This window comes from Balaenoptera ricei, chromosome X, assembly GCF_028023285.1.
Source record: "Balaenoptera ricei isolate mBalRic1 chromosome X, mBalRic1.hap2, whole genome shotgun sequence".
NCBI lineage: Eukaryota > Metazoa > Chordata > Mammalia > Artiodactyla > Balaenopteridae > Balaenoptera > Balaenoptera ricei.
Window position 1 is genome coordinate 76,193,732 of NC_082660.1, and position 12,917 is coordinate 76,206,648.

General features: G+C 36.7%; 1 protein-coding gene across 1 annotated transcript in view; it reads right to left on the reverse strand.

The window, feature by feature from the left end:
• The window catches only part of POF1B (POF1B actin binding protein), a 95,431-nt gene extending 86,831 nt beyond the window's left edge, over positions 1-8,600 (reverse strand). Inside the window, exon 1 of the mRNA XM_059910710.1 lies at positions 8,316-8,600. Within this exon, the coding sequence (XP_059766693.1) occupies positions 8,316-8,600 (285 nt within the window). The remainder of the gene's footprint in view (positions 1-8,315) is intronic.
• Between the last annotated feature and the right edge of the window lie 4,317 nt (positions 8,601-12,917).

Below are 12,917 nucleotides of genomic sequence, written 5' to 3' on the forward strand. Positions count from 1 at the left end.
CATTGAATTTTTATTTAATTCTCATATCATTTAAGCCCTTTGATTTTGCAGGAAAGCCCTACTTTTTCTGATCAAATATTCAGCCTAGTATTGAGTCGTTTATTCCTGTGGCTCGCATTTGCTAAATCGATAAATATTGCCTGTTGGCAACATTCTTTAGGTAGGGTTTTGTTGAAAAATAATTTTGTTTATAATTAGTAGATTTAGGCTTATTATGAAATCCAAGACTGTTTTTCCCATGATGACTAAAGTCATTTTCTACTTTGGGAAAGTTGTAGCAGCCCTCTTCCCTCTTCCTCCTCATCCCCACCTTTTTCCTTCTTCTCCTCCTCACCCTTCTCTTTCCCTTTTTCTCCTCCTCCTCCTCTTATAAAGTACACATGGCATTACCAATTTTAAGATCAGAATGGATTAAAATCAGTCTGCTTTTCTGGGATAATTTTACAACATCACTTGAGATAATTGTTCATACCTTGGTTTAACCTAAATCATAGTTGGGATACAGGAATCAGATATCAGAGACTATATGACATAAATAAGAGTCAAATGTATAGATCAGGAATATCCAGTATAGCATGGTGGTTACAAGCATAGACCTAGAACTAGACTGCTTAGATTTAAATCCCAGTTCTACCACATACTAGCTGCATGAACTCGAGCAAGATACATAGCACTCCTGTGCCTTGGTTACCTTATCAGTAAAAATGGGAATGATATTTGAACTTTACTTACTAAAGTTTAAAATTAATTCAGTAGCTTAAGGGACATAGGCAGTTCCAGAGAGGCTATGAAACTCAGATCATGTGCTAAAAGAAAGGAAGGTGCATTTTGATTGAGGGGGGTTATTTCATCTTTTTCCTCTTTTTAAATATTTACTCTTTCAAAAAGTAAGGTTCTGGGGAAATTATATAAAGGATAGATACAGTCACCCCTCCGTATCCACAGGTTCTGCATCTGCAAATTCAACCAACGAAGGATTGAAAATATAAAAAAAAATCTGGAAAGTTTCAAAAAGCAAAACTTGAATTTGGTGCACTCTGGCAACTATTTATATAGTGTTTACACTGTATTTACACATCTAAAGATGATTTAAAATACAGGGAAGGATATGCATAGGTTATATAAGATACTTGATCATCCGTGGGTTTTGGTACCTGGAGCAGGGGTCCAAGTACCAATCCTCCTCAGATAGCAAAGGATGACTATATGTGCATACATACATAAAAATATTTCATTCAGCTCTTTTATAAAAGTTTTATGAATTTAATTTTCCTTCTACTGAAATTGTCATTCTAAGCTTATACTTTGAAAGTTTGTGGCTTCATTTTGTGTTTCATTCCTATGTGTCCGTTAAAGCTGATCATGTACTTTGACAGCCCTTTGATTGCACATTTGCACCACCATGAATTTCTTTGAATTGTGATGATCTTAGAGGTAGTTCTATACTTAAATGAATAGCTTGAATATATAGATCTGCAGTGTCCAGTAGAACTCTCTGCAGTGGTGGAATGCCCTGTATCTGTGCTGTACAGTACAGTAGTCACTAGCCACATGTGGCTGTTGAGCACTTAAAATTGTGGCTATTGCAACTGAGGAACTGAATAATTAGTTTTATTGGATTTGAATTAATTTAAGTGTAAATGTAAATAAGCACATACTACCCTACTGGAAGTGTAGCTCTAGAGGAAGCATTAGGTAAGAGGCAGACTGCAAGCAAGCTTTAATGCTCAGCATCACTACATTTTAAAAAGGAAAAAGAAAAAAACACACACTAAAAAAACTTCATTTCAAATATTGAGGTTCAAGTTCAAAGACCCTAAGAGCATGGGAACTTCCAAATTACTCTTTCTAAAGGATATTTATGCCAGTAAACATTACAAATACATTCCTGCTGCTCCAGTCTTTTGATCATATACCATGTTTTAGAAAATTGCTTTAATGCTTTTCCTCATTAGTCTTTCTTAGCTAGCAGAGCCCTAATAAGCCTTTCAAGCATATGTGTTTACCTAATCTTCCCAGTGTCAAAGGAACCCTTACTTTATAGTCTATTCATTTAATTTATTACCGTAGTTTGTGCAGCTAATGCCTTTTGTTGGCTATATTTTTATAAATCAATAATACAAACAGAAAGAATTATCCAGTGCTAACTCTGTGCTGGACACCTTCACATGTTATCTCAATACTCACTACAACTCTGAAGGAAGGTATTATTGTCCCCACTTTACAAATGAGGACACAAGGTCATGAGACGTCAAGTCATTTATTCTGGGTAATACAACATTAACACTTACTGTGTGTCAGGCACTGTGCTGTGTATTTTCCACCATATATTATTGCATTTGACTCTAATAACAATCCTATGACTTAGGTGTTATTATCACCCCATTTTATAGATGAGGCAACTGAAGCATATAGCTAGCAAGTCCGTGAACCAGGAATTAAACCAAAGAAGTTTAAAACCTAAGCTTACACTATTAGCCACTACACTTGACTGTTTCATAGTTCAGTTCTCCCCAAGTCTACCTCATCACTGCACATTTATTATTTGTAGCTCTCCCTGGGACACTACACATAGATTCATTTGGATGGGTATTTTCTCCACACAATGTTCTCTGTGACTGATCTTTAGGATCTACATAATATGAACATTTTCAGTCAATACCTATTGGCTTTCATTTTCCTATTGATAACTCTGATCAAAGAGTTCAAGACCTTGGTGCAATATGTAAAGGAGAGACAGCGAGACTGCTGGGAACGAGAATTAGGTAATAGAAAAGATTACATGCATAGTACAGGACTTTGTTCTTTAAATATTTGGAATCTTGTTGAAATAAACATGGCACTCTTTCATGTTGCCTAATTTGAATTTTAAAACTTTACTTAAAAACTAATACATAATATAATGTTCCAAGAAGGAAAACCATGGGAGCCTTGTATACGCTTCTGTCAGTTTTAATGACTATGAGAATCACTGAAAGTAATAATAGTGACTTAGGAAAAGGCTAGGCTGAATAGTTTCAAAAGAGGCAGTATCTTTAAAAACCACCTGACATTTATGCTGACAGAATTTGCCAAGGCAAACGGCCATTTAAATAGGCCATTTAAATAAATTTTCGGAATAGTTTGGGAGATGCTTTTGTTAGAACCTGTCAAAGACAGTAACATGGTTAAACACTTGCCTTAGGCTATTGTTGAGATGCTGTTCTGAACTTTGTACAGGAAGAAACATGTAAATTATAATATCCTTTGTTTATATGAAACAAACACTTCCTTAATTTAGGATAAAATCTGTGATCCTGTTCTCATGTAAAGAAAGCAATAGAATGTAATAGTAATAGAACTCCTTCCACTCATCCCTTCCCTCCAAGGAAAATCCCTCATTTAAGAGACCCATTCCTGGATTCTTTCTTCTTTTCTTGAAGGCAACTAGGAGAGAAAATAAAGTATACAGTCACTTTGCAGTGCATGCTTTTTGTCTTTAAAAACTGAAAGTACATACGTTCCATTGGAAGCCAAAAAAAGGACGGCTATTAAGATAGCTGCTATTGTGAAGAAAAAGTTAGCTCAAATATACTTGTTTAGAAAGGTTTTCACTTTTAAATAGGGTTTAAGAGCATGGCAAACTTGCAGTTATTTTACCAAGAATTGTCAAGAAAAAAAATTTGGATCACAACAGTTAAAGGAAAAGTTCACCTCCCTCCCCTTTGCCCACACCACCTTCACACACACACACACACACACAATGATAGCTCGTTGAGTGCCATTGACTCAAAACAGGCCAAGCAATTTATCAGACCTCCCTTAAACAAGAGACAATTGGCAAGGGCATTTTCACCCAGCAATTAGTTGCACTCAATTTCTATAGCTTCATTTAACTGTAAGCACAAAAGGGATGACCAAAGCTGAACACTCGGGCCTCTTTATCCTATAACCTCATTGCTTTCTCAGGCAACCTACTTCCCTGAATAATCATTCACTTTAGCGACCACTCCTTTGAACAACAATTTTTCAAAGCAACACACCCATCCCCACAGAACAGGAAAATTTTCTGATAGTGTATAGAAATCCTGGCACAGTAAGGGAACTATCCACTATCTCTGTAACCAAAGAAAAAGGAAAAAAAAGTCATGTAAACAAAGAAAAGCCCAAGCTGGGTAATTATTGAGAGCAGAGGCCATTCATAAACTCACTCACATTCTCCCCTGGGCTGCTTTCTGGAGCTAAATTTGGTTGCAAGTTTCAAATTTTAAAAAATGGTAATCCATAAAACACAATCTCTAAGAGATCCCTTCTTGCACCAAAATGTTTTATTCAATAAAATATTGATGGCTAAAGCACAAAATTATATTTTAAAATGAAATATAAACATATAGGACACCTACAGACCAGGTCGTATATATCTGTCCTCAATATGGACTCTCCTTGGATAAGCAAATGGTATTTATCCACATAATCATGGTGCTTCTTACATAATAGGCACTTAATAAATATGTGTTCAATTAATGACTAGTATTAAAAATATTTTATTTTGATCAATTTCTCTCTCTCACAACAGAACTTCTCTGTATACGTGGAAAATATCTTGAACTTCGTAAAAAGCTAAAATTAATGGAAGAGAAATACATATGTCCAATGCGTATTAACATCAATGCTGTCCATTTGAGGCAGTGTTTCATTTTGAGTTAATGATGGTTGTTTAATGTTTAGGCCTTTTAAAAGGTTGAGCCATAAGGTTTTTGTTTTCTTTAGTTTTATGTAGTTTCTAGAATTCCATTTATTTACAAGACTATATTCAGTTCTAAAATGCACCTATGACCTTGATTACACCTGCTTTTGATTTTTCCTGTTCATATGGATAAACTTAGTAATTTTAATTCTACCATCAGTTTAGACAATTTCACTATACCTGGTTTCTATATTCAGTTTTCTCTGAGAAACACTCTATCAGTCAGACAAAATAATAACTGAGGGAATCATAAAATATATCTGATCAATTTTAGACAAGAAGCAAAGCAACATTATATCTGGAGAAATTTAAAATATGTTTATGTCTATAAACACTATTTTAGTGCACAACAAAGCAAAAAAGGAAAATCGTGGACTAAAAAGCCAGAAATAGAAAATACTAAAGTGCTGCAAAAAGCATTTGGTTAAATCTAAAATGTCTACTACATAAGCGAAAATTAAGATTCAGGAAGCAAAGCAGAGTGACATCAATTTCGGTCTCTCAAAGGGAACATATTTTACTACTGGCAATTATATATTTTTTTAATCTTAGGAATTCTTTTACTGTCATCCAAACACAAAAATGCTAAAAACAATTCAAGTAAAATTTTAATTGAATTCATGATAACCAACAATTGATTATAATACTTATCTTCCTAGCTGCCATGGTCACAAAATTTAGCATCAGAATAATTGCTATATACCAACTCAAAATGTCATTGAAACATGGCATATTAAGGAGAGAATTTTAAATCATAAAACAAAAAGTGTTTTAAGTAATGTGTACTGCTTGCTTGTGCTTGGCATGGTATATAATAAAGCTGCCACCACATCTTACACATTTCGTTAACATGAAGGTAATTTCAGATCAATTTTAGGTCCTACTTTATACAATGCCATCCTGCCACTAAACAGGGAGAAAAGAAATAAAATAATAGAATAATAGTTTCCTAGTCACATTCTTTGTGGCAGCTATCTAAAAGCTTTCTTGCCAAATTATCTTTTAGTGGATTTATGAATGCCCTTTGATATCTAACTCAGTTTGAAATTTTATAGTCAAATTTTCTTTATTTCACTAAGAGAATGAAGATTCTTATTTTTTTTCCTTTACCACATATCTAGAAGTTCACCTCCCTCTTCCTCACCCAGCCCTTTTCTTTCTTTTCAACTATAAATCACTTCAGACTTCACAACACCCTCCATTCCAATCTCTTTTCCCTGTTTCTGCGGCCATACTTTCTGTCCCTAAGGCTCTTTATAAACTCCTTGGGGGAACTACATTTCAGGATGGAGCTAGTCTTGTGAGGATCACTTAGCAAATATCAGGTAGAAAGGTGAGTCTCGTAAAAAACTCAACCAGCTTGGTCCCAGGAATATTAAAAAGGAAAGTTGAACTATGGAGTATACAATAAAGTGTGACCCTAAAAGTTGTTCTGTGGTCAATGTTTATAATTTGCCAAATTTCAGCTTTTTAAATTTCTATCTATTTATTTTTCTTTTACTAGGAAGTTGATAAGAAAAGAGGTTAATGTATTTAAATAACTACGCCAGATAGGGTGATTTTAGCATTCGTATGATAATGGTAACTGTTGTTTCAACTTCCCCATTGTTTTGGGGCTACTCAGGAATATAGGTGACACCCACTTTGTTGTTCATTAACATCACTGAATACTGGAATGTACATTTTCATTATTATTATCACAAACTAGTAGTTTTGACCTTTTATTTTTCTTCCCTTTGACTTCAATGCAGGTGGAGTTTTTCTCAAATAGGAAATTACTGACAGTGAATACTGGGGTTTTCTTCATATTTTTCCCTCAAATTAAGCTAGGAGTGAAATAAAACAGGAAAATTGTGGCCTTTGTAGTTGTTGGGTTACCTATATCTTTAAAAACTTCTTTTTAAAATAGTTTCGGGCTTCCCAGGTGGCGCGGTGGTTGAGAGTCTGCCTGCCAATGCAGGGGACACGGGTTCGAGCCTTGGTCTGGGAGGATCCCACATGCCGCGGAGCGGCTGGGCCCGTGAGCCACAACTACTGAGCCTGCGCGTCTGGAGCCTGTGCTCTGCAACAAGAGAGGCCGCGATAGTGAAAGGCCCGCGCACTGCGATGAAGCGTGGTCCCTGCTTGCCACAACTAGAGAAAGCCCTCACACAAACGAAGACCCAACATAGCCAAAAATAAAGAAATAAATTAATAAAAAAGAAAACAATGATAAAATAGTTTCTTTATATACTTTAGAAATGTTGCTTCATATCCTAATTAAAATTATTGTTTTGGGAAAAATAATCCATATTATTCCAGATCAGCATAACAATGCAACATAAGATATCAGCCCGATGGTTGCTTTTTGAGCTCTTCACAGTACTACTTGTATCTTGAAACATAATTTCAGTTTGGATGGAAGTTTCCAGAAAGCTTAAAGACATGCAAATTTAATATAAAGAGAGTCAAAGATGAAAACAGGCATAGAGCTGTTAATTTTATATTCTTACAGTGTTCTTTCATATTCATTGGCAAGATTATTAACACAGATACTGATGCTAAACTAACCCCTTTAAAAACAAATTTGTTTCATTTTAAAGGGTGTCTTAGACTTCCACCATTTTTAGCTTTCATGTAACAATTGCTTACATCTTGCCTTCCTCAATCTTATATTCACTCTTTCAATATTCCTTCTACTAATATTCATAAATTATCCACCTGGGGTTTCCGTGGTGACGCAGTGGTTAAGAATCCGCCTGCCAATGCAGGGGACACGGGTTCGATCCCTGGTCTGGGAAGATCCCACATGCCACGGAGCAACTAAGCCCGTGTGCCACAACTAGTGAAGCCAGCGAGCCACAACTACTGAAGCCAGAGAGCCACAACTACTGAAGCCCGCGCCTAGAGCCCGTGCTCTGCAACAAGAGAAGCCACCACAATGAGAAGCCCGCGCACAGCAACAAAGACCCAATGCAGCCAAAAATAAAGCAATAAATTAAAATGTATTAAAAAAAATAAAAAATAAAAAAATAAATTATCCACCTTGACTATACAAGAACCAATGCATCATTTTCAAAAGATGAAACACATATGACAATTCAAATAGACATTGTGCCTGTCACTTATCCTGGAGTAGCATACTATTTGCTAAACACAAATAATTGCTCGTCACTCCATACATGCCATTGTCCCTGCACCACCATATTTGATACAAAAAAACCTGTTTACTTTTGATATGAAGTGAATCAGTGGGAACCTATTTTATAAAAATGACTGTATTCAAGTTGAGGATTGCTTTGTGGTAGGAGCAAAAGAATACCTCAGGTCATATATTCCAATCTAATTCAACAAAAAATGAACCATCCTGTGCTCTAGTTAGATTATGAAAATCACTGGAACTGATAAACAAATGGCTACGGGAACTAGTAAATGAAAGAACAGCCAAGAGATGGAATTTGGGTGACCATACATTGCATATATAGCTGCAATCCAAGAGATAATATCCTGTAGAACAGAGCCAGAGAAGCAGAAAGAAAAGAAATGAGGTTCAAAAGCAAATAAAGGCAACAAAGATTTCCCCTTTCTGGCATAGCTGTCTTTGTGGTACCTGGGAACAGTCGCTCCAAAGCAAGCTTTGGTAGGAGGAGGCAGTTTTGAGAGAGGAGCACACTTCCTGTGAGTCGATGGGGTCCAAGGCCTCAACCACCTTGTTCATGGGCCCACTGTAAGTCCTCACTCGCTCATACACTACATTTTTTTCTGGAGGCTGCTGGGCTTGGCTTGACTGATGGTAGCAGTGGTAATGCTGGGGCTGGCACTGCAGCCCTTCTGGGGATTGCTGAGTCCCACAGCTGCTGCTGCTCATCTCACTCCAATAGTTTGAGCTCATCATCTTCTCAGTGGTCAGCAAGGTACTCCCCAGATGCTCTCCCTAAGGAACAAACAGAGAGAGATCATGAAAGAAAGGGGTAGGAAAGCAGGCAGGCAGGCACACGTTAGAGGCCTTTTATCAACCACCTCTGCCTATAGTGGTGCCAGCGAGAGATGGGAGTTACCTGAGCAACAGCTGAAGCAGGTCTGGCAGTTACAGAGGAGGCAGCAAAGTAGTTGAGTGCAAATGCAAAGTGGAACCACCCCTTAAGATTGCTCCAGGAAATAGTACTGCCACGCCCCTGAGGGGCGGAATCACTGGGTAGGTTTACCTGCCAGGAGAGGCCCTGCTTTGTTATGGAGATAGCTACTAGGCTGCCCAGTAGGCTACGGAAGTCTGGAAAGAGAAGGAATGTGGAATTTCAGGGCTAAAGCCAGAGCTTCCAAATCCACAGTCTTGGAAATTCACTTGAACTGTAAATAGGCAAACAAAGACATGCCCATGCCAAAACTTACTTCAGAAAAAAGGTCACAAATGTCACATGAAAGTGGCTTTCCCATGGTTTTTAAGCTTATCAAAGGTAATTACAAGCATGAGTATTATCATTCCAGAGTCCCAGACCAAAATTAGGGGTATTAGCCTAAGGACACATTAGTTTTCACAGATAAATCTTCATTCTTTGCAAAACCCAGCTAGTAATTGCAGTTAAGGGAGATTGCTATGAGGTTTCCTTTTAGCAACACTCTCTAATTTGTGGACCTGTTTATCTTGCTCCAGGCCTCGTGTGGCTTTCTAATTTAAATTGAGGAAGATTTGTCTAAATGATTAAATTGCTGTCTGTACGTGGGAGATTTGGTCAAGAAAAATCTAACCATTCCAGAAACACTTTGCATTTTAGCACTTATATTTATTGTTTCACATTTTTACAAAGGAATGTACCCTGACTTGATTTGTGCCTTAGGAAACACTGAGTTTGATTGCCTTTTTAATATCTAGTTGTTAAGGGAGCTGCAAGTCCTGAGAGGTGCCTTACCTGATATAATGAGATTAAATATGCTCAGCACTTATATTTATCACTACTTGAAATTACAATCATAATGCCTACTTAACCACCAGATTTTTCCCTGCAAGATATTTCAGCACCACGGAACTCTAGAATACTCACTGAGGGTGTCTTCAGAAAAGGGACATCTTCCTAATGTGTATATATACCATAGAACCCAGCACACCACCACCATTCTGGAGAGGAAGAGAATATCATCAAGCTGGCTAGCCAGGTTTTTATCTGCTAAGTGAACAAAAGGTAGTGACTTACTGGTCATTCACTCTGACCATGCGAGAAGCTTTACATGGAATATCTGTCATCCTCACAAATTTATGAGGGTTTATAGGCGAGGAACTGAGGCAGAGACACAGAGAGGCTGAAAAACTTCCCAAAGTTAAACTACTAGTAAAAGATGAGTCTGGGATTTGAACATAGAGCCTATAGCTCTACTATATTATACTGCTAAGTAAAAATTTAAATTATGTTCTGTATCTGGACATTCAATACATCTTCTAAGTGGAAAACTAAAACAGTTTTGAACCATTAGCACGTTAAGTGACTTTGAAAAGAATCTTTGGATTTTTTTTAACATCTTTATTGGAGTATAACTGCTTTACAACGGTGTGTTAGTTTCTGCTTTATAACAAAGTGAATCAGTTATACATATACATATGTTCCCATATCTCTTCCCTCTTGCATCTCCCTCCCTCCCACCCTCCCTCTCCCACCCCTCTAGGTGGTCACAAAGCACCGAGCTGATCTCCCTGTGGAATCTTTGGATTTTTTTTTAAAACATATTTATTGAAGTATAATTGCTTTACAATGGTGTGTTAGTTTCTGCTTTATAACAAAGTGAATCAGTTATACATATACATATGTTCCCATATCTCTTCCCTCTTGCACCTCCCTCCCTCCCACCCTCCCTATCCCACCCCTCTAGGTGGTCACAAATCACCGAGCTGATCTCCCTGTGCTATGCGGCTGCTTCCCACTAGCTATTTATTTTACATTTGGTAGTGTATATATGTCCATGACACTCTCTCACCCTGTCACAGCTCACCCCTCCCCCTCCCCATATCCTCAAGTCCATTCTCTAGTAGGTCTGTGTCTTTATTCCCATCTTGCCACTAAGTTCTTCATGACCCTTTTTTTTTTTTCTTCGACTCCATATATATGTGTTAGCATACTGTATTTGTTTTTCTCTTTCTGACTTACTTCACTCTGTATGACAGACTCTATGGAGGAGAGGTATGCAAAATGCTGAAAATCGACCTTAAAAACTCTTTAAAATAATTTATTGTATATGTACGTTTATATTTGTGTACTGTGTGCAGAGCTTTCAAATCTATTCCTTGTTCATTATAATGCTGTTCCTCAAGGATCAATGAAAATTTAATTAGGAACACATGACCTGCCAAACAGCCTGGTAAAATATCAGATCAATAACTTGTTAATATCACTAGCAGTATCATTTTGAATAAGCTTTATATGTGAATAGGGAATGGGTATTAAGTGGGATCATCCAGTCAGCTCTGATTGTTGAAATCTGAATTTAAAACACACAAAAACACATACACACAGTGCTGTTAATATCTGCATCCAGTGCTATTAATATCTGTATCCTAGTAACTAAAGTAAGAGATTGAGATGAAGACTAAAAATTCCTTCATCCATACCTGCCCTTCACATTTCTTGGATATATGGCATTTTGAGGCAACCACCTTAATGCAGTTAGGCAAAGAGTAATGTGTGAAACTGACACCCTCTTTCAATTCCTGAGCCTCATCCATCACTTTTCCACATGCCTGGATATGAGGAAGAGAGAGCTTGAAGCTCAGGGATACTATATAAGAAATGAGATGAGACACTCTCTGGCAGACAAACCACATCTAAATATGAAACAGATGTTGACCACCCTTGCACACCTCAGAGAGACTTATCAATCATTCTCACCAAAGTCTGTGCTCCTTCTCTGAGAATGCATTTGTGCCTTCGTTGATCTGCTTCTCCAATTGTTGTATTTCTCCTTTATGCAGATAATGTTAATACTCACCTATTTTTTATTAATAAATGCATATAAATTATTTGACCATTTAATAATGGTAATTGCTCTGTTTTCTACTTGAAAACCCAAGGGCTTGACACTCTGCATTCCTCAGGCTTCATGATTATGCTACACTTCTTACACTGGTGGATGAGACAGTAAGAGTTGATTTCTTATTCTCAGCTCCAGACTTGTTCAGAGAATCCTTAGTTATATTTCTGGCAGTTATTTTGTTTCACTCAGTAATATAGATATTTTATGTTTAGTACTGAAAAAACCTCATTTATGATGATGAATTTGATTTCCCCTTAGACGTGATATCCCTTTAGAAGCTAATTCAGTTCTAACAGACTTAAAAACCTTTAGTGTTTTTGATTATAAAAGTAATTTATTCTTTAAAAATTAAAATAACTGAAGACATGGAAAAAGTAGAAAATGAAACTTCCCATATTGATGGTAAGAACAAGGGATAGAGTAAGGATCAGGAATGTCTGCCATATACATTACTGGTAATAAAAATAACAACAACAGTGATTAGCATTTTGACTAAGCTGTTTTGAAGGCCATCTGAAGTCTTGACTTTACCTACCTCACAAAATTGTTATTAGGTTTAAATGAAAAAGTGCCTGCTAATTGTAATACACTATCCAGATACAAACATTTTAAAATATGTTATTAACAGATGGTGTTGTGTGATTTTTGTGAAATAGAAGGCTTTGAAAAGCAAAGCAAATATGAATGTCCCAAGAGGCTATAGGTCTGGTTTTTTAAAAGCTTAGCTACCTAAAACCATTAAGGTAAAATAGTTCAGTTATTTATCAAAATTGATATACAGAACTATCTTAGCATATTAAATAATAACACTAATTATAAATTTAACACCAAATGAATTTTATAAGCATCAGCAGTGGAGCTTTCATGTGTATAACTAATCCTGTACTCCACCTCTTGTTTTATGAGGCTGACTCTCAAATATATCTCTATCCCTGGCCCATTGCTTCAGGCTAATGGTGTAATGGCAAAAGATAGAGTTATTCAAATACTCTTACTTTTGATTTCTCTATGATCAGGGAGAAGTATGTTCATATAAAAAGGGTCGACAAACAATGGTCAGAGGGAGCTAAAGGCCAAGGTAGTGAGATGATTGTAGGAAAGCACCTATGTTTTACTAAATAGGTCCAAGTCACTTGATCCAACAGAACTCCATTCCAGCCTTCTGACAGAACTAAAAGTTGAGCTTGCTTAACTG